The following is a 21,825-nucleotide window of genomic DNA, read 5'->3' as shown; positions in this document are numbered from 1 at the left end:
CCTGTAGTTTCACAAAACAAGGGCTGACAGTGCAGCAAAAACACTTCATCATCTTGACAGTTCCTCGTTTAAATTTAGATCAACCCAAGACATGAAACAAATTTCTCACACTCAAGTGACGACAAGAAGTTGTAAATGTTTTCTTAGTATTAAGGCACATTTTAGCTCTCAGCAAATTAGGCATTACAGTGAATTAAACAGAGCTGAAGATAAAAAAAATGTTAATTCGAGACCCGAAATGGTGATCACTAGTCCAAAGTAACTCCAGAGTCCAAAAATATTTAGCAATAGCACTTTATTGAACACAAACAACCCTAAGCCACAATACTGAATGACAAGACCAATTGGCTGCAGCAAACATTTTATAAAATAGATTCCGGTTTAATGTCACTAAATTGTTTTTTTTTTTTATCTTTTAACGTCAGAAAGACAGATGCAGGTTTTTCCAAAACAGTGAATGATCTTTTACATATTTAACATTTCTGTAACAAATTATCATTCACATGTTCACACAAAGGAATAACAAGGCAAAGTGCTTTCAGGATTGCATTGTCGAAAAAACAAAACAGAAAAATGAATGGCTTGAGGTTTAGGTGAGACGGCGGGTGGGTGATGGGGAAGTGGGGCTGGTCCTGTCATGGGAGAAGGCGTGAGTGGGTGGAGGGTTGTGGGTGAATGGTTGGGGAAGAGGGTGGTGGGGGGGCTGGTCAGAAAACCTCAAACCTTTCACCTTGTCCTGTACCCCTTGTAGTTAAAACTTGAATGTAAAATGTCGGGGCAGTGCGGAGACGGACGCCTATGTAGCAGAATTTGGTTCAGAGTGGACAGATGGATTCAAAGGCATACGGCTCGAGGGCCTCAAACTCACCCCCGTACACAAGTACAAATCCAACTAACTATCTTCCTTGTGATAACCTGTGATGTAATTCCAACTGCAGGGCAATCGATGGCTGACCCAGAACGAAGCTGTAAACGTTGACATATTGAACACTATTAGAGCTAGGCAGGGAAGTATGTGCATAAGAGGAAAACCAAAGGAGTAAATGGTGTTAAAAAATAAAGCCAATGCACGGTTTTTCCATTTTTCTAAAAGATGACTCCTCTGACCATTTCGCCACTGTATGTTAAAGGGGGATAGACTATCATCATAATCTGCATCATAACATTGTCTGGCTTCACATTCCAGTGGTATTTTTGTCGTATAAATGCTTCTCATAAATATTTTGTTTTTATCAACGTCAAATAGACATATACACATACAGCACAACCAAGCACACTTTATGTATAACTACCATTGCTTATGATAAATCTGTATTCCCGTACTGTGAATAGACTTTTTTTTTTCTTTTCTTTTAAAGTCAGAACAGGTGGCGAAGACAAACAATACTCAAGGCTGCAAAACAAGGAGGTAGGAGAAATGCTACTGAAAAAACAGCAAGTGATGCCAATATGATCGTTCACTTAAATAATCGTGAGATACACCAGGCCTCGCGAGCCATGCTAGTGCCAACCAGTTGCTATTCCAGTCAGTGTTTGAGGAGCGGTTTGTAACAACCGTAACGTTAAGATTTCCACTTCTATTTTGTAAAATGAGGTGGAATATTAATGCGAAGCCTCAAAAAACGGTATTATGCAGCTTTCCTGACAGCTCCCGAGGCTGACTGGGGTAGCAGCTGTGGCGATTTACTAACTGAAGAAATCTTAAGAGGACCATCTGGCCTTTACAAAAAAAAAAAATAAAAAAAAAATAATTTTGAATCGTGTCTTAACCCTATATTCCCAGACTGGTTGTATTTTGAAGTTGGCTAATTTCAACAGAGTAACTTCATTGGTCCTGTTGTCATCACAGGTCTCGAGACCGCGCTGCTGGTGATGGCATTGACTCCTTTACACACAGTAGAATAGTATATTTGCAGATTTCTAAATGAGGTAATCAGCGTTAGGCTAAATAGGGAACCCTGTCATTGACACACATGCCCACTTCATTCACCAGCAAAGCAAAAAGGACCTCCTCAATCAGAGGGACAGGACTGTGGAAAATTAAATCAACTTTGGAATGTTGGGTGGACGAGCCAACTTTTTTTTTTTGTGTTGTTTTTCTAGTTTTTTTTCCCGTGAAGGTGCACTGTGAAACGTTTTGATTGTAACTCATCACATGCCCTGATTCAGAGTCCTTCCACTCGTGATAAGGGCTCCTTTGTATTTCCCCAGATAAGCCACTCAAAGTAAAAACAGGCAACCCTTTTTCCTACCATCTCTCTTTTTTCTTTCAAATTTTGCAATGAATTAAGGCTGCCTCAGCAGCAGATCAATGCCTGCTTTAAGTCCAGTTGTGAGAGGATTGTTAATAGCTTGTGAGTTGCAATGAGGTGGTGACATCTACAGTGAAGCAGACTAAACATTACAAAAAAAAACAAACAAACAAAAAAAAAACAACATGAAAGGGACTACCACTACTAAAATGTCACAGAACATGCAGTATACATCCTTTCCTACAGTAGGCTATTCCTAATAGCACATTCAAGGGGGCTCCTAATGGGCAAATTCTGTGATATGGCTCTGCTTTAGAGTAATCAAGCTTGGTGAGAGACTATTTCCATTGTGGGCTCACAGAAGGAGCAAGTCGATAAGGTGCTCCATCAGAAGATTGCTGCCTTATTTCACCTGCACAAATACTTTGTGTCATTCGGTTCAACAGGTTCAACAGTAAACACCGGGAAAGTGTTTGGGTTTTTTTTTTTGTTTTTTTTTTGCGAACATTTGTTTTCCCTTCGTGTAAATACATCCCCCCCCCCTCCCACCCCACCCACCCCCCAAGACACATCTTCTGCTGGTGAAAACAAACGGCACTTTCAAGGGGAATGTTTCTCTAAAACCACAATCACAGGACCTCCGAGTAACAAAGTCTGAAAACACATAGGCTATACAGTAGATATAAATCTCATGAGTTTCTTAACTGTACAAACTTTAGGCTACACGCTGAGAAGGGAGGGACACGCAAGAACCCTTAATGCTTAACATTGAAAACAAATATAAGGCATTTCATATTTCCTTTTATCCGCATACATCACTGACAGCAGGTCTAAATATTTTTGAGAAAACGTTTCATTCAAGGAGGAAGAGAGGATGCATATACACACATCTACACATGCAAATGAACGAGTCTGCCGGTTATTAAAACCAGAAGCCCAAACTACAATACCATCAAAGTCCATCCAGAAGAAGAAGAAGAAGAAGAAGAAGAAGAGAGAGAGAAAAAAAAATGCACCTACTCAAATCTATCAGTCAACTTGTGCACGGTCCTTTGTCTGAGCAGGCAGCTTTTAAAGTCGGATATTGATCACAGTTTTAAGAATGGAATATCACACACTCCACTATCAAATATCACCTCTCTGAACACAAACAAGAGGACCACTTGAAATCCTTCATTTGCTACAGATGAGTGACTTTTGGTGTTAACAAAAAAAGAAGAAAAAAAAAAAAAAAGGGCATATCAAATAATATTTTCTTCAACCGAGGAAGCAATGATAAACAAAAGGTTATTGCACTTTTTATCTTTTGTCTATTTCAAACGAGGTCAGCTCGACAGAAGATGATTCATGCCTTAATGTCGTAGTAAGACAACAAATGTTACGTCACTTCTATAATATGATCACACTGTTATTAACACTGCACACAGCTACTACTGCCACCCTACTTGTAGTCAGTCTACCCTAAAAAAAACACAAAACAATCTCCACAATCAATTTGCAACACAGTCACAACAAACAGATTCACTTAAATTCGATGTTGAACGCAGGTACCGCAACAGCTCACAACTTGGTTTGCACTGTGAAGTTACTAATTGCCGATGAAATACCCAAAGAGTTGAGGAGAACAATAAGAATAAGCTCTGATATTCCAGACAATGGTCTTTCTACAGTTAATGTGTTACTGACAATCAAACCTCATGTTTTCTGTACTCAGGAGTCGGATGGTTTTTCCTTACATCTTTGCCAAATTTGGTCTGTAGGCCGGCTCCTTCGCTTCTTATTGTTGGGAGAGCCAACTGAGCCCCGAGGTGCCTTCTTTGGATTTGTGCTTTTGTACTATTGAACCCCATCCATTCAATGTTTGATGTGCCCTAAAATCGCAACAGTAATGTGCAATTTATTCTGCTCCCCGAAGGGAGCACTCGGTTACTAGAAATGCAGTGAAATTCAGATGGATACAGAAGAATTATTTAGGCTGTTTTTTTTTTTTTTCCCGTTTTAAATCAGATCATACAGGATTGAAATGATATTAATAATAATAATGCTGGGAGGGAGTATGAGCCTATCTACTGTCGTCATGTATGTTCAGGGTAATTTCTTTTTCCCATTATAAGGCTTCTGGGAAATACAAATGGAAGACCGTACCTTTCGGTAGTAACAAATAAAAGGCACCATGCCACCACTGTGCTCGATATTACACAGGTCCTATTGGTGGGGGGGAAATTAATAACCAAGTGTTCAGGCAGGGAACGCGGTCAAACTAGCATTAGTCATACAGTCAAATTGTATTGTTTTGACTTGCAGAGGTATGGTTTTTATAGCTACCTTCATTTCCCTCCGTAAATTAGACTGTACCCTTCACTCTAAATGACTTGCACCAGACAACAGACTCATGTTGATTATTAATGAAGAGAAATATGTTGAAACGGAGTAACTATGCTTTTCAGTTCTAAAAAAAAAAAAAAAAAAGGGCTCGTGCATGTTTAGGTTTGACATGCATATGTTGAAAATTCACACACACACACGCACACGCACACACACACGCACTATAAGAGAGAGAGAGAGAAATCTACACGACTGGCATCAAGGAGAAACAAGAAGAAATCACAGAGGATCAATGTCAGCATCGTCACACAAAAGATCACTGATGAGGTAAAACTGCAGGTCCAATAAAAAGTACAAGGTGCAGTTGGCTGCCCCTTCGTAAGGTAGGAAACATGAGACATCTGCCGACACTAATCAAACACTCCCGCGTAGATACATCTGATTTAGGCTGGTTGAAGCAGAATTACACTACCCACAACAAGATGGATCACAAGATTTTAACTCTTTGTTAGCATAGCTGTACAAGCGTTTTTCATAAGAACGTCTTTTCTGTCTGAATTTTTTTTTAATTTTTTTTTTTTACCTTTATTCTTTTTGAGGTACACCACTTTTTATCTCCAGTGTCGTTTGGCTCTGGATAACAGAGAAGCCAAAGTTGATTGTTTACGAGTGAATTCTGAATTCATTCATTCACAGTGGAAAATATGGCGATATCCCAACCTCTCAGGACAATCTCTGCACCGTGGCAACCTTGAGCTATGTGCTACCTCAAATTTATTTGTGTGCTTCTTGACACCCGAAGATGTCGGTAAGACCAAAAAAAAAAAAAAAAACCCCGCCAATTTTCTTTTTTTCCCCCACAATCCAACCAAGTAGCATAACTCTGCAGGTGATGCAACTTATCAGGTACTGCCAGGTATCATTTTCCTTATCAGCTTTTAAGGCAAAAGGCTCAACAGTGGATCAGAGAGTTGAATTGAAATTTGCCATTTACTTCAAGTAAGAACCGAGACATCCCTTGAGGCAAATCAATTCTATACTGTACTGTATATACCATGCTTTTTTTTTTTTTTTTTTTTTTTTGGACATCAAAATTGTTTTGTTTTTTTCTCTTCCTGGTAACACATACATTATAAACCATCTGGTTAAACACACAACCTAGGGATTGCATTGCCAATACCAAAGGGCCTAACTATATTCTTCAAAAATGTCCAATTATAAAATAGACTTCTACCAACACCAAATTTTAACAGAATACTTGCATTAAAGTACTAAAAACCCATGCAAATATTTATATTGTTTTCCTTTGACTAGTATAATTGGCGAAAAGACATGCAGCTCCAAACACAAAAACCGTAATAATCCTGCCTACGTCTGAATATGTTACTGACCAAGTAAATATGATTCATGTCTAAAGGCAAATCAAGGTTTCTATGGCACTAAATGGGTGTAGCTTAGGTGCATTTTTGTCAAATATAGGCTATTTACGAGTGTGTGTGTGTGTGTAATCATATCTACTGTAGACCCTTTTGTCCCTCTTGTTTTACTGTACTGTAAGGCAATCTCAATGGAATGGATGAACGTGAATGTTAAATTCGTCTGAACTCTTGTCCTCTGTTTACCTTTTAGGCTACGCTCTACACAAATGTATAGAGAAAGAAAAGTGATATTTCAAAAACAGCAGGCCTATATGCCAACAATAATGCCAAAGGAAAAAAATAATAAAAAATAAAATCCATATCCAGACCTTCGATGCAGGAAGACAAACTACACATACTGTATAATATGTAGAGAATTATTTTACTACATGCTACCTGTAAAATCGTATCTACGCAAGACAAATGAAGAGCAACAGTTTAAAGTCGGGAGAAAGCAAATTTGTCCTGCTCTAAACTGACCCTACATTCATTTCAGTCAGAAAAATTCATGGCTCAGATTTGATGGTCAGACTGTAAACTGCTTGAACATATGCATAAATCCTTTGCTGCTTCACGGAGAGGCTTTTCCCTCCCGTCTCTACACATTTTGGCAAACAGGCCTTATTTGTGACCAAAGATTATGACATCTAACCCGCATTTAAATCTTCCATTGGCATTTATGCTATGAGTTACTGAATTGGCCTAAATGGATGGCAGTGCAATATTTGTGCTGCACACTGTTACACACACGCGCTATTGCTACAATTGGACCTTACATTGCTTTCCGTTTCTGACTCCAGATATATTGTTATATGCTCCATTTGCTTAACCGTTGCTATATCAAAATAGTGATCTAGCTCCATGCACAATCACTCAGTTATCACTGGTACACACAAATAAAAAAAAAAAAAAAGCATGTATAAGAATACTGTGATACAACAAAAGGATTCAGTTTCAACCTGTAGAGTTGCAAGGGGCAACGGCTCCTTTTCACTGGTCAGATAAGGACATCACGAGAGAAAAAAAAAATCTCTGCCTTAACAGGCTGGCCTGACAGCACCTACAGATGGCAGAGAGTGTGTGTAGAGGATTTTGAGGAGCCTGCCTGAGGTGTCTGTAGAATCACTGCACTGACTTTAAGTGACTGAGGCCAGAGTCTGTGTTATTAACAGTAGGCTGGGTAATGTAACCTTGTCACTTTGCCGGGGCGCCCGCCCAGAAATAGATGCCACGAGCGGGCAGTTGACGCTGTCCCGAAGTGTGCGTGTGATTTTTTTTTTTTTTTTTCAAATAATGCATTGTTAATAGTACAATTTTGTTGCAGCCTTTTGTCTTTTGCAACCCTACCTTCCTGTATTCAGCAGCAACACACATGCATGTAAACAAAAGTACATACATTACATCTGCTCTATTTTTCACACTTAGAACCTGAATGTACTAAAGTGCGTGCTTGACTATCTAATTAAGTGTCAAGGGATTAGGGTTAAAAAGGAATTAAATTATGGAACATCCCTTCACAAACTGTGGACATAATCATCCTGCGGAGATCTGATTGGATTCATAAATTCTGTCTGCTACTTCAGCACAGATCCTGAGATTACAAAGAAAGTATGTACCTATGCCCAGTCTTAATGTAATATCGGTTCTCGTGAAATTTAGAAATTGATCAGGAGAACAAAAGCTGGGGTTCACCAATTAGTTCCATTTCATTTCAGTCAGTCATGCAGATTGAGTGAAATGCCCATTACACCACTAAAGTCATCGATATCACTGCTCTGAATAGGATTCGTGTCACTTTTCTTGAAAAAAAAAAATCGAAGTTAAATACGCCAAAACAAAAGCCATTTTGTGAAGGGCATTTAACGACACAGCCTAGTCTAGGTCCTCATCTCTCATCCAGTCAACTAATGTGTGCAATTGTGCCACTTCATTACCAGTGGATATGAAGTTATCGCGCCAATGAAAACAATCTGACTCAGTGTAATTTAACCACCAGCAGATGGTTTTAAAAAAACAAACAATATAATAGCATAGATATAACATCTAAAAGTCACAAACAGCTCTAGTGGTCCGATACAATCATCTTTAGTATGCTTAGTACCAGAAAATGGGATGAGCAGACAACAAAATAAACACCAAAAAGGACATATTTGGATTTCTGCTATTCCTGAAATCTAAACAACAGGTATTGGCCTCAGCAAAGATCCCTCTCCTTTTCCTCTTAGCCCTATTTGATTCTATCAGGGATATCAACCCCATGGTCACTGATAACGCCGGGACATAAAGATATGCCAGGCAATTGTTTTTTTTTTTTTTTTTTTCCCACTAGATACTGTGGTGCAACTGTGGTTTCAATGCCGTTGCTATCAAATGGGTGGAAACGTAATCAGACTTCGGGCTCGCCATACTCTGCCATTAAGCAATCCAACTGAAATGATGTGTTACGGAAGGCATGGGTCAAAAGGCATTTCATGAGATGCCATAAAGGCAATCCAGTGCATTTGTGTTGACACTGACAGTAAAATGCCCGGCACACACAGAGCCATTCGTTTAGTCTTTAGGTAATTTGTCATGAAATTTTTTTTTTTTTTAAACTGAAGAAAACGAAAAATAATAATAAAAGAAAAATCAAACACATTCCAGGGAAACAAAAGCCCTTGTGACAGTGATTGTCTATTCAATAATGCTAAACAAAACAAAAAAGGCCAAAAGAAAATATTGCTTGAAAACTGCCCAATAAAAATAGCAGACAATACTCTGAATCTGTTCAAATTGATCACCACCGAGAAGTTGAGATATAAGCTATTAGATGCTTAAGACTAGTTCACCAGCTCAGAGAAATACTCCTTTAGTGAGAGCCAACCACAAAAGCTGATGGCCGGTTCAACTTCAGAAACACAAAAGAACAAAAACATCATTAGTGCCTAAAAACCAAAAACTGATTGCTCTCGTTCAATAATCAGGCCATTCGAATTCTGAAATCTTTTTTTTTTTTTTCTCCGAAAAAACACTGTTAAAGAGATGGGAAATAAATTGAAATGGCTTGTTCATTTATGTGCTCAGATATATGATGCTTTGATGAGGTGTTGTTGGCAGATATTACTAGTAAAGCCTTCATCTAGAAATAAACAAGGCCTCAGTCAGTCACTATCCTACAGTAGTTCTCTAGTCCTACAAAAAGAGAACGTTAGGCCTACGGACCCTGGGTGAAGATGAAGCAGCTGCTAAACGAGTTGACGAGGTATATCGAGATCTATTGTCTTTCTCTATACAGTACAGTTCATCTCAAATAAATAATTTATAGCCATAGTAGTGTTGATCAACTTTGGTCATAACTTATATGCTTAGAAACATTCTAGCTTAACAAACACTTATTTAGCATCTTTAAAAAATGAAGTCGGCATTAAGAACAAATCGATGTTATAAACGCTGACCCGAACATGGCTCTCCTTTGGAAGGAGACATGCTAATGTATTCAGCAGCATTACCAAATTATCTTTAAAATGCCAAACAAATTCTAGGCCGTACATTTAAAGTACGCTATGGAATTAAACATCTTTGTGACCCTTTTCCAAATTTCAGATTGTACTGTAGTACACAAGCATTGCACTCTTAAGCAAAAATTTCGATTTTCCCTTGTGTGGTTCCTTCATAAAAATCTAAGCTAACGGACAATTAAAAACTAAAAGGAAAAAAAAAAAGAAGAAGGAAAAAAAAAAAAAGAGTAAAGATAAACTATCAAAAAACAAAGAAACTCTTTGATCATTCTTTTGGGAAGGCTGTATGTTCCTCTACAAGGTCACCACAACTGATTAAACATGATATGACTTTTATACTGAATGATATGAGGTGAGACAGCTGAGGATACAGACATTTCCATGCTCTTAGATGTTGGTTATATAATCATGTCATTATGGTTTTAAAGGGTTAAATGGTTTCGAGATGGCCAGATTGCTAGTGTTTGCTTTGAATGCTGCACTTCGTCTGAGTGACCTTGTAGAGCAATCTGCCTCTACATATTAAGCACTACTAGGAGATGGAGGAATGGGATCTAATTGCATATTAGGTTTGACTGCACCTCAAGAGAAGACCAAACACTCACGCACGCACAGACACACAAACACATACATACACAGAAAACAGACATGTGGGTGGGTGCTCTCCTGGTCCTCTGGGCCATGTTAAAGGGAGTCGCCCCCTGGTGGTGATGAAGGTGATAGCAGCTGGCTGAGGAGGGGGGGGGGGGGGGGGGGCTCGAGGAGCTCACTCAGACAGACACCCGTCCAGGCCGACCGGTGCACCGTGACGGTCTTTGACGTAGCCGTTGTGGAGGCCGTTGCTGGGCAGCGGGGCGCAGGCGGCGGTGATGCCGCAGTGCTTCAGCAAGTTGAGACCCGGGGATGAGGAGACTGTGGGAGAGGAGCAGGAGCAGGAGGAAGGGTCCCGCTGGGGGAAAGGCTTCATGGTAGAGAGGATCAGAGCCAGGCAGTCAGCCACGTCCTTGTTGGGAGCACAGGCCAGAGCTGGGGTGTGGCCTGACGGACATCAACACGGACACATTCGGTCAAAGGTTTCACTCAGTGATGAACTCGCAGAGAATAATCAACTTCGCAGTTTAACTCGGCTCTACAGAGTATTTTAGAGTCTTCACTCTACTTGTTTTGGTTTCATGGCTCGAAACGTCACTCTCAAAACTCATCATTTCCAACACTAAAACCTCTTTGTGCATTACCTCCTCAGCAACAAAGGGCACACAAAAAGGTGCACAAAAAAAAAAAAAAACCCATTGAACCATAATTGAGAACTTGCAGATTATCCATCAAAAGTTTCGCATCTGCACATTTTAGTTTTCAAACAAAAATAGAAAATATGGTGTGGTTTGGAAAAAACGGTTATCCGACAAGATATATGTGATTTGTAGTAAAGAAGCTAACACACGATAAACGGAGAAAAGAGAAACGTATAGTGCCTCACCTTCCTCATCCACAGCCAGCACTGTGGCTCCTCTACTCAGCAGTGCCTGCACCACCGTAGCCAGGCCATTACGTGCTGCAAGATGGAGGGGCCTGTGGGAGAGCAAGGCAGAGTTTGACAGACAGCTGGCAGACAAACTACTTAACTAATGTGCACACATAGAGAATACCATAAACATTCAATCAAATTTGCCGAAAAAAAAAAGTGGTACGTGGACAAACATGGCCTGTGCAGTTTTTCAAGGTTGTTGGACAAAATAAAATCCCCAGTAAACTTAAGTGAAGCGCTTTTTGCCACCGAATGTTTTTTGGCAGTTTAAAATGTTTACTAAGTTCTCACATTTGCAGAGCACTGTTGGTGGCATTTATGAGAGTGGGACTGTGGATCTCGCCCAGAATCAGCAGGGCGCACATCTCATGGGCCTGAAGAACAAAATCAAAAAGACAGTCATAATGATTGATGATTGATCGCTGAGCATTTGAAGAAAACGGAAAATGTTTTTTTCGAACTCATTATTCACTGGTGTTATTTAGTTAAAAATAGTGCTTAGAAAAACTGTACATGCTTCAGTTCTGTCTTATCAGCATTTGTGCTGGCACTCGGCACACCGCGGCAGAGCTTCGACTTTAGTGAGTAACTGATGTGTACCTTGCTGCAGGCCAAATGCAGGGCAGTGTTCCTGTTCTCATCCAGCAGTGTCAGGTCGGCCTTGGCCCGGTGAAGGAGGATGGCTGGACGACACAGAGACACAAAGACATTAATAAGATGTTACTACCGATGTCCCAAACTGACAATTAAAGTCAGCACAACAGACAAAGAGAGTGACAAACAGCCACCTATTAAAAACCAGAGCGGACTGTTCTGTGGAGTCGGGGCTCCTCGGGTCAGGCAGGCTGGCTCGGTTTCCTCCTTTAAATCCCTCTTAAAAACACACTATTTTAGAACAGAATTTTCTTAAACTGTTTGTTTTCTGTGTTTTAGTTCAATTGTATTTTAACCTAATTTTCTGTATTTATTTTTTAATATTTAACATCGATCAGGTTTTTCTTTCTTTTTTTCTTTTTCTTTCGTAAAGCACTCTGTAACTTGTCCTTGAAAAGAATAAACAGACTCACCCACGGTGCCACTGTGTCCCTTGTCAGCAGCTACCATCAGAGCAGAGCGTCCACTTTTGTCCACTGCGTTGATCTCTGCCCCGTGGCGAAGCACCAGCTGAAGTCCTGCGACATCCTCGGCAAATGCAGCAGCATGCAGTGGGGTCCTACAGGCAGACAGAGACGGCCCAACCCATGATTGAGTATTATAATCCCCCTGATTGTAATCACACGGTGTTAAGTTGTATTTTTGGTGTGTCTAGTGTCAGAAACACCCTCCCGCACCTTTCTGACCTCTGATATTGGGTGTCTGTGCTGCACTTTTTCGATCCATCATTTGCACCCACTTCACACCTTGATCAGGCAGAGATGCAGATGTGAGAGACCTGTACTCCCCTTTATAGCCGTCTTATTTAAATTTGTTACTTAACTATTTTTTTTAATACTTTTCTTGTGTACAATCTACTGTAACACTAATAATGTTTCCCTGATTGTCTTCTAAACTATATCGTGTCTTTCCCCTCCGTCACCTTTTCTAAGATGGCAATCTTTTTGTTTGTTTGTCTTTGTTAGGCCGTCGGAAATTTCTGACGCGGTTTGACAGCACATCTTAAGGACTAGTTCTGATCATCCGTCTCTTACAGCTTCACGGGCTGTAGCGGGCTTCACGAAGGCTTTCAAGCGTGCCGGAAACAATACTACCTCTATAACAATGAGAAGTACATCCAGTCTATACCTCCTTATTACCCTATGATCATTATGTTACATGCCTGCTTTCTGAATCAAATTTGACCTCGTACAATATATTTTAGCTCTTTTGTTCTGCAGCCTCACCTTCCTTTGGCATCTCTGGTGTTAATCATGTGGACCCCAGCAGATTCCAGCAGCCTCTCTGCAGCACCGCTGTGGCCATTCATCCTACAAACAAGACGAGCGGGTTCATGAAACGATGATTCTTTCTAGAGTGTTGTTGTTGTTGTTTTTTTTTCAGTAAAAGCAATTAGTGTTGACACACAGAGACACCGGACAAGAGAATGTTAATACTCACAGAGCACAGTGCAGGGGGGTGAAAGGGTTTCCCTCTTCATGGATAAATGTTTTAAATTCAAGTAAAACCTCCAAACAGTCTTCATGCCCTGCAAACAAACACACTCAGCGTTACACGCGACGACAGATGTTACAGTGATTAATTGCAACATTTAGGTTTGGGGATTAGACGTTTCCAGTCCATCAAACTGAGCAAACCTTTGTAAGCAGCCCAGTGTAATGGGGTGTATTGTTTGTTGTCCAGCAATTTATCTTGCGGGTCCGTTGCCATGGCGGCCTGCACCAGACTGGCCAGGATCTCTGTGTGGCCTCTGGACGCAGCGTAGTGCAGCGGTGTCCTACCCTGGATGTCCCGACATAACGCAGAAGCTTTGTGCTCCAGCAGGGCCGTCACACAGTCGTCGTGGCCCAACACCGCCTGAGCAAAGAGAGTTCAAATTACACAAACTCCACCGACATAAAGCAGCAAACCTGCATTCAGGAAATGAGAAATTCTTTTTTTTTTTTTTTTTTCACTTCAAACATAGAAATAGTTTTTATTCATATGTATCTGTTATGTATTCTATTGCAGTATTAATAGAACATCTGGGCATGTTTCCCGGACAGGGTTTTAGTCTATTCCAGAAAACAAACACAAGGCTTTATAGTGAAGTAGGTTTTTACTCCATGTGTGTGATTAAAGGTGAGTCATTTAGGTTGTCTATTAAAATCGTAAATTATGCTGTCAATTTTGACCTCCACTGTACTGTTATACTTGATCCTCCAATTGTCTTAAGTTTTTGTCGGACAGCTGACGCCCCGAATGCAGCGGTCTTGACCTACCCCTCTGTGCAAGCTGGTGCTGCCCCTCTTGTCCTTAGCATCTGGTGAGGCACCCTTCTCTAACAGGAAGTGGACACAGTCTGTGTGACCTCCCAGAACAGCTAGCATTAGAGGAGTCCTGAAGGAGACGGAGGTAACCATAAAGAAGCATTTTAGCACTGTATGTTCATTGGTCAAATCAGCTTTAGGCATGAAACTGTTTTTCAAAGCTGACTGAACAAACTGAAGTCATCTTTTTAAAAGAAAAAAAAAAAACAACAACAACTTACTGGCCAAATTTGTCTGCCACGTTGATGAGATCCCCCTCCTCCCCGTAATCAATCATCATGCGCAGACAGTCCGAGTGACCATTGGCAGCTGGTATGAAACAAAGTACAAAAAACACAATTAGAAAAGAAAAAAAAATACACTCAATGACATAAAATTGACTCTATCCAGAGTGATAACAATCCGAAACACTGCTATGCAGTCTCCCAGCTGAGCGCCAGACCTGCAACATGAATAGGAGTCCACATTAGACGGTTGTCATTGAGGAGACAGGAGGCCCCCTGAGCCAGCAGCACCTCCACGCAGCGTGCGAAGCCTTTCTGGGCAGCCAGGTAGAGTACGGAGCGGCCTGCGGCGTCCTGCATGTCCACATAGGCTGCAGTCTCCGTGAGCACACGCAGCGCCTGCCAGTGGCCTTTATCAGCCTGCAGGAGCAGAGATAAGACAGTCACAACTTTGCTTCTAATCAGCCTCGTAATGTCGACTAAATGCAGTGGCGACCTGATGTGCAACACTTACAGCGAGATGCAGTGGGCTGACGGGAATACTGCTCTCTATGTCTCCTAGTGCATTAAAGGACATCTCCAGGAGCTAGAAGGAAAGCGCAACAGTCAGTTTCAAGCAGAACAACCCCATTAACTAATCCTTGATATGTAGCGTGTGATATTTGTGAGATGTGATTATTGCATGCGTGAACAGAAAACTCACCAGCTCCAGGTTCTGTTTGTTGCCGTGGTAAGCTGCATAGTGAACAGCGCTGTAACCCTTTGAGTTGACCATCGATGGATCAGCGCCATTGTCCAAAAGATGCTCCAAGCAGCTGTTAAAAAAAACAACAGAAACCAGAAAAACATGTCATTCTGTGATGTTTTGTAATAACTGTTCACAACAAACCTTACTCATGTTGGTCAAATAAAGTTAAGACTAGAGAAAGAAAACTCACAAGTACGACTCCTTCGCCTCGTCCTCATCATTCTGATGGTTCCCAGAAAAATGACGATCAACTCTGAAAGAACCCAGAAACGACCTGTTTCAATTACCTTTCCTGAGTGTTTTATCTTCTTGATTATGTTGTTCAGACTGCTTTCTAAGAACTCGAAAGGAGAAGAAACTGTTCAGTGCTTGAAGTGAATGAGTAATGACAGAGAGAGATAAGGTCAGGAGAGGGCTTTGTTTTTGCATTTCAAACACCACCATTTATTTGACAGTTTCTACCAATCAATCAGTCCTCTGAATCAACAGTTGTTGTTTATTTTGGACAGAATTTGTTGGCTTGTGTTGAATTTGCCGTTTCAGAGAGAACAAAACGAGAGAGAGAAACAAGTTTCCAACCTGCTGAAGGCTTGGGAGGCGGCAGAGTAGTGCAGGGGAGTACAGCCTGTCTGGTCAGGCTCGTTGACCTCAGCGCCAGCGCTCACCAGGGTCACAGTGCACTGGTACCTCCCATTAGCAGCTGCATAGTGCAACGGTGTCCTGCAGGGAGCATGAAGTCACTTTCCATTCTTGCTTGTGTTATGGGATGAAAAACACAGACAACTGAAGGAGAACTCACCTTCCCATTATGTCCCTCTTATTCAAATCGGTACCGCTACTTAAGAGCAAGTTCAGACATTCAACATTTCTGCGGAGACAGAAAATCGTGAGGAAAACATTTCGTCGGAGGACCATTTTTGGTCCTTTTGATATTCCGGTGCTGAAAGAGATCGTGCGTCTTACCCTCCAGAGGCAGCAGCGTGTAGACAGGTCCTCCCAAAGTTGTCAGGGGTGTTTATGTCAAACCCAGCCGATAGTACGTGCTCTTTACTCATAGATGAAACTATACTATACAGCTGACCTGCCGAGGGAGGGGAGAAGAGATGGCGATGTCAAAGTGAACATAAACACAGACATGGAAGATTAAGTTAATTAGGAGCTACTAAGGATCTAAAAGTTGGCACTTTGTGTATCAGCTGATAAATTTAAAGGCTTCATCAGGAATGTGATGACTGAGGCAAGTGTTTGTTTTATTGAAGAGGTTGCTGTTTTATTGTGGATCTCGTATATTACGTTGTGTACGCCGCATTTTAATTGCACGTGACTTTGTACGGCTGCTATCTTGGCCGGATCTCCCTTGTAAAAGAGATTTTTATCGCAATGGGACTTCCTGGTAAAATAAAAGTAAAAAAAATAAAAAAGAATTTGAGTGCACATACAGCATTTATGGAACAAACCTGAGGAGAGTAACTTGCGACAACAGTCTGAAAACCCGTACAGCACAGCTAAGTGCAAAGGGAACATTCCGTGGATCCCACGTCTGAAAACACAAAAACAAACTAAATGTTAGCAACCGAAGGGGCAAAATTACAAAAGCAACTCCGCCTGAACTCAACAATCTTTCAGCATGACACGTATTATTATTTCCCCTCGGGGATTAATAAAGTGTATAAAAAAAATTAAAAAAAAAAGTATACTTTAAGGCATCTTTACTGTGGTTCAACACCCTCGTATTACAACTATTTCATACTATTATATCAGTTAGCCCCACTGAGAGCTTCTCTCCTACCTGGCCGTGTCTGCTCCGTTGGTCATCAGAGTGCTGATCAGCAGTTCATGGCCGTACTTAGCAGCAACGTGGAGAGGAGTATTGCCATACTTATCCACGCAATCGATTTCCCCACCTGATAGAAAGCAGGGAATAGGGAGCGAAACAAAGACCCATTAGGAGGCGAGAAAGCGGATTCACCAACACGTTCTCGGTGAGACGGTGGAGTCAATCGTTACCGTTTTGGATGAGGATCTGAGAGCGTGTGAAGCGTCCGTGAATGGCTGCCATGTGCAGGGGGCTCTTCCCTTCTTTGCTCTGCAGAGGGCAACAAACAAAATATGAAGTCATATTATCTTAACACTATCCAGACATCATTACTATGGCACTGATTGGGCCTAAAAAAAAAAAAAAATCTAAAGCTATGATGCGCATATTCAGGGGTTTTTAAAGATAGCAGCAGCTAACACGTAGTTTCCTCTCTGCTCTTAATTCAAATTAAACATTTAAAGTGACAGGTCTCTTTCCACTGACTCCATTTTCACAACAATACCGCCTCCACTGCCTCTAACTTTCTGACCAATGTTAATTCTCACAGTATCATTTTTAAAGTCCTTTAAGATATACATAGAGGAAGGATCAATAGCATATTAATCCTTCCATTAATTGGGATTCCTCATGCTTTCCCTTTTTACACACAACAATATTGTCATTTCTGCAAGCATAACAACTGTAAATTCACCTCAGGAATACAGTGTGTATAATTCTCCATATCCACTGCACTATGTTAAATTAAAACCAAATACACACATACACTTCTCTAAAAAAATTTTCTCTAAAACTGACCATAACAATAAAATTCACCTTTTTATTAAAGCCTAACCAAACAAAATGAATCGCACTGCATCTGTACTTTTAGCAATAGTAAAGCATAATTAACGCTTAATTATCGTAAAAATTTTCCGAAATATTAGCAAGAGGAAAAAATTAAAATAAAACCATAAACAAAAGCACAGAAATAACATCTCATTTCATACCTGCTGGTTGACATCTGCCCCATTGTTGACCAGCAACTCCAGACAGAGGGCGCCGTTGGTGGAGACGGCGGCCAGGTGCAGAGGCGTGTAGCCACACTTGTTGGGCTGGTTCACATTAGCTCCGTGGTTCACCAGCTCCGTAGCCACAGCCTCCTGCCCCATGTAGCAAGCCACATGGAGCGCAGTGTTTCCGAAGCCGTTGGGCTCGTCAATCTGACCGTAAGACACAAACATAACGTCAGGCGGTACCAATTGGCTCCTGAAAGTGTCGTCCGATACGATTTCAGACGACCGTGATGAAAGACTTTTCGATAAACGCTTGTTATGGTTAATATAACTGACAATAGGGAAGATGAATTTGGCGAGTCTTAAAGTGAGACCTGTTTGAAATAATGAATACATACATCATCACTCACCTCTGTCCCCATCCTCAGCAGGTACTTTACAATTTCGAGGTGACCACTTGCAGCAGCAGCGTGGAGAGGTGTGTAGCCCTGCTTATCCTTGCAGCTTTTGTCGGCACTGCGGGACACCAGCAACTTCACGACCTCCGCGTGTCCTGTCAGAAACACAGAACGGGAGAAAACATGTCAGTATTATTTCTGCCATGAATTCGACGGATACAAAAACAATAAACACAAATAAGAGCGATTAGAGAGAAGTAAATGAGACTGTGATGACTGTGATTTTTAACCCTCGGGAACCCTGGCAGGTTTGATGGGCATGTTTTCTTTAAAACAAAATGCCAAAATTACACCATCATAACAGCAAGAAACTGCAACTGAATTATTGCCAGATTCAAAATTTCTAATGGTCCTTGAACTAATCGTGTCCACCAAACACTTATAAAAAAAAAAAAAATTAACAAAATCGAAGATTAAAATGGTCATAAAAATCAAAATTCGATATGTCTCATTTAAAATTTTGCCAAAAATGCACAATCCACATAAGGTTAAAAAAAAAAAAATGATGTGGCGGTAAATGGGAAGACTTGAATGACTTGGCCGAGGCTACCAGTCACATGACAAAAACTCTGAACGGCAGGGACAGGACGGAGAGCAGATGTGAATTTGTAGAGGTTGTAAAAATGTAAATAATTCAGTATTTATACCATGTGGAGATATTCAGAGGGTTAACAGCTAGCTGACAATGAAAACATGTGGAGTGCAGCATTGGCAAGGAAGTGAAATCTGCGAACCCAAGTAAGCAGCACAATGGATGGGCTGTCTCTCCTTCTTATCGATGGCACTCAGGTTGGCTCCTTTGTTCAGCAGCAGCTTCACCATCTGTAAGACAAATGGAATAAATAATAAAAAAAAAATTATAGATTGACCTCTCTTGGCGCCTGGTTTAATTACGACAATCCATAAAAAGGTTCACCTCTACAGATTAAATTAAACAAAGCCTCACCTCCTGGAACCCACTCTGAGCTGCATGGTGCAGGGCTGTTCTGCCAGTGCGATCGGCCATGTTCAGGTTGCTCAGCTGGGTCAGCAGGGCCTCTGCGCAGCGCGTGGCTCGGTTGGCAGCGGCCACGTGCAGCGGTGTCTGCCAGAACTTGTCTCGTGCGTTTGCCTCGGCTCCGCGCCTCAGCAGCAGACCCACTGCCCTCTGGGGATAAGCAAAACAACCACCGGGGCTTAAAAGTGTGCATCGTATCTGTGGCTTTCTGCATTTCCCTTCCGTCGGGGCAATAGTTTTTGGATGCATGCGGGTAAATGAGTGCAGTAATCGCCGTGGGTGAATGCATAATAGAATTACAAGATTTGGTCATCTGACCGAGAATTAATTAAGGCTCTTTGAAAAGGGGGCAAAACCAGTTTATTCCTTACTTCATTCCTGGAAGCAGCTGCCCTGTGCAACGGGGTCAACCATATATGGTCTTTAGCATTTACACTGGCACCTGAAAGACACACACACACAAAATCATTTTTAAAAAAAAGGGGGTCACAGATGTCGCAGGTATAAAAAAATACAAATAAAAAAAAAATGCAATTCAGTGAAGCAAAAATAAGGAGCATGTCTGCTGGGATGATGACAAACGGGTGAATGTGCAGCTCGTTGCCAGGTGTCAGGGATGCATGGAGCTCACTCACCTGATTCAATGAGGACGTCCATTATATGGACATCACCCAAACAGGCAGCAGCATGAAGTGGCGTACGGCGCTCTTGGTCCTGTCGAGCAGCCCAGAGAAAGATTTTGAGTTTTTTTTTTTTTTTTAACGTTTTAACATCACACATCATTCCCGATCTGCAACCATTTAACACGGAAAGTGCTTGCAAACGTACCAGTGCATTGACATCCTCCTTTTTGTGCAATAATAGTTGAACTTCTTCGGCGTTACGATTGAAGATGGCCTGGACCAGAGGAGGCTGCAACGCAGAAACACCGGTTAAATGAATATAACGCTGCATGAAATCACGTTAGCGTCGATCCGCGCCGACGAACCGGATGAGACCATCGCACATCGTATGGACGCATCCGAGCTGGTCAAATCCGCGCCGACGTCATTATCTATTCCGCGAGATCGATAAATACACCACCGTGGTGTTCAATATTGCATTTAACGCTTCGTTGTCGGTAACTGGATGCGATTTCTCGCGCTCCTCCAGGAGATACCCCGAGCCTTGGCCGAGGCCTGCAGGCCCCGCTCCAACAACTTACGTCAGCTAACCAAAACGGGCTCTCGCTTGAGCTAAAAGTCTGCTCAACCGGACCCCCAGGCAGGGCCCCGGACCGGAGCGCCGACGCAATCACCTCGCAAACACCGAGCCGGCATCGCTGCTCACGACGGAATTTGCGCAATTGCGACGCGGATATCTGCTTCGTTAAACGCGCGCCGCCGATAAGCTGAGCATGAAAACAAGTACGTTGCGCACAAGGAGCAGGTCTCCGTCCCAGCAATTAGACTGCGCCACGGCACAAACACGGAGCGCTTTTCTTTCGGCGTTACCTGGTCTGCAATGTTGAGTACTCCCATCTCCCAAACTCAGCCGGGACGGAGCTCCTTCATGAGGATCAAACTCGGAGGTATATTGCGGTGCGCTGCTGTTCCCACTTCTCTCAGACTGCACCCATCGCGGATTTTGCAAACAGAAATGCGGTCTTGATCTGTCACTGTTGTTGTCTGTATCCAGTGTCTGGTCTGACGAGACTGGCTACGACGGTGCGGGTCCGCCTAGAGGCGTGGCGGGCCGTTGTCACCTCCCCTGGGTGAAATGGCGGCACCGTGTGGCGGAAAACCGCAACTCACTGTCAAATTGACCTTATGGAAAATGTAGAAAAATACAGAATATAAATAAAAAACGAACAACAAAACTACAAACTTGAACTCTGTCTGGTTAATCTAATGGGAGGGGGGGGGGGTACCATGGATCTACAAACAAAATATATCCTGGCCTTTTCTTCGGATTTTTTTTTGTACATATTACCTAAAGAGGTACATTTAAATATAATAATTTCAATATTTGATTTAAACAATAATAATAATTAAAAAAAAATCAATGAATAAATAGACCAGGAGGATTTCTCTAGGCAGACTCTGCAAAGCTTGACAAATCAGATTAACAGGACTACTTTACCTGGTGTTACTATTTATAACATATGTTATATGTTGTATAACATATTCAATTGGTAAGTGGTTGGAGCATTAAAATCAAGTTTTCAAGTGTTAAAAAAAAATGAGGAAAAAGTGACCAAACTAGCTTTCTCTTAGGCTAAGGCCTTAATGGGCCTTGGTGCAATTACTGCAGTTTGTATAATAATTTTTATAACAAGATATAGAAGGTACTTTTTTTTTTTTTGTAGTTGCTGCATTTTGGCTTTGCAGGGCAGTCAGGCCAAAGCTCAACTGAATAGTTTGGTTAAAATGTAAATGAAATTATATTTCTATGCAGTGTTAAAATAAAACAGTCCAATTGGACAGCCTGGAAAAGGTGGTGAAGAGGAGGACGCTGAACAAATTATTATCCATATTGGATAATCCTGACCACCCTCTCCACCACCTGCTGCGGGGACAGAGGAGGACTTTCTCCAAAAGACTCCTCCAGCTCCGCTGTCACAAGGAC

The 21,825-nt window shown here is 41.6% G+C and overlaps 1 protein-coding gene across 3 annotated transcripts; it reads right to left on the bottom strand.

Moving 5' to 3' along the window:
- Window positions 1-278: 278 nt before the first annotated feature.
- Window positions 279-20,922, bottom strand: ankrd52a (ankyrin repeat domain 52a). 3 transcript variants are annotated; one of them, XM_069704203.1, is made up of 29 exons: window positions 20,712-20,922; window positions 20,047-20,130; window positions 19,854-19,932; window positions 19,590-19,660; window positions 19,168-19,368; window positions 18,956-19,043; window positions 18,174-18,316; window positions 17,758-17,970; window positions 16,960-17,038; window positions 16,742-16,856; window positions 16,410-16,492; window positions 15,916-16,033; window positions 15,752-15,820; window positions 15,532-15,672; window positions 15,143-15,205; window positions 14,908-15,019; window positions 14,719-14,790; window positions 14,423-14,624; window positions 14,202-14,289; window positions 13,933-14,050; window positions 13,309-13,528; window positions 13,112-13,199; window positions 12,898-12,981; window positions 12,349-12,417; window positions 12,085-12,230; window positions 11,618-11,700; window positions 11,309-11,391; window positions 10,970-11,061; window positions 279-10,530 (listed from the first exon to the last, which is right to left on the bottom strand). In XM_069704203.1, exons 1-29 carry the CDS (start codon window positions 20,736-20,738, stop codon window positions 10,259-10,261), a joined length of 3,303 nt encoding a protein of 1,100 aa, XP_069560304.1. In that variant the 5' UTR covers window positions 20,739-20,922; the 3' UTR covers window positions 279-10,258. The 3 variants fall into 3 exon arrangements, with proteins under 3 accessions (XP_069560304.1, XP_069560305.1, XP_069560306.1); XM_069704204.1 differs by having other exon boundaries at window positions 12,358-12,417; XM_069704205.1 differs by lacking the exon at window positions 12,349-12,417 and having other exon boundaries at window positions 20,712-20,921.
- Between the last annotated feature and the right edge of the window lie 903 nt (window positions 20,923-21,825).

The sequence above is a fragment of the Brachyistius frenatus genome, unplaced genomic scaffold (assembly GCF_029030835.1).
Source record: "Brachyistius frenatus isolate BFR_SWC_R1_liver_20210118 unplaced genomic scaffold, ASM2903083v1 Contig_50, whole genome shotgun sequence".
Lineage (NCBI taxonomy): Eukaryota > Metazoa > Chordata > Actinopteri > Embiotocidae > Brachyistius > Brachyistius frenatus.
This window is presented reverse-complemented; position numbering and strand designations above follow the sequence as displayed.

What these genes read in the sequence shown, in the direction of transcription:
- ankrd52a (XM_069704203.1), bottom strand. Translation starts at nt 20,738, where the DNA reads ATGGGAGTACTCAACATTGCAGACCAG. An exon ending in TCGCAAGTTACTCTCCTCAG is followed by an intron (nt 16,034 to 16,409) that starts GTTTGTTCCATA and finishes CTCCCTCGGCAG; the next exon opens with GTCAGCTGTATAGTATAGTT. An exon ending in GACTCCTATTCATGTTGCAG is followed by an intron (nt 14,290 to 14,422) that starts GTCTGGCGCTCA and finishes GTTTCATACCAG; the next exon opens with CTGCCAATGGTCACTCGGAC.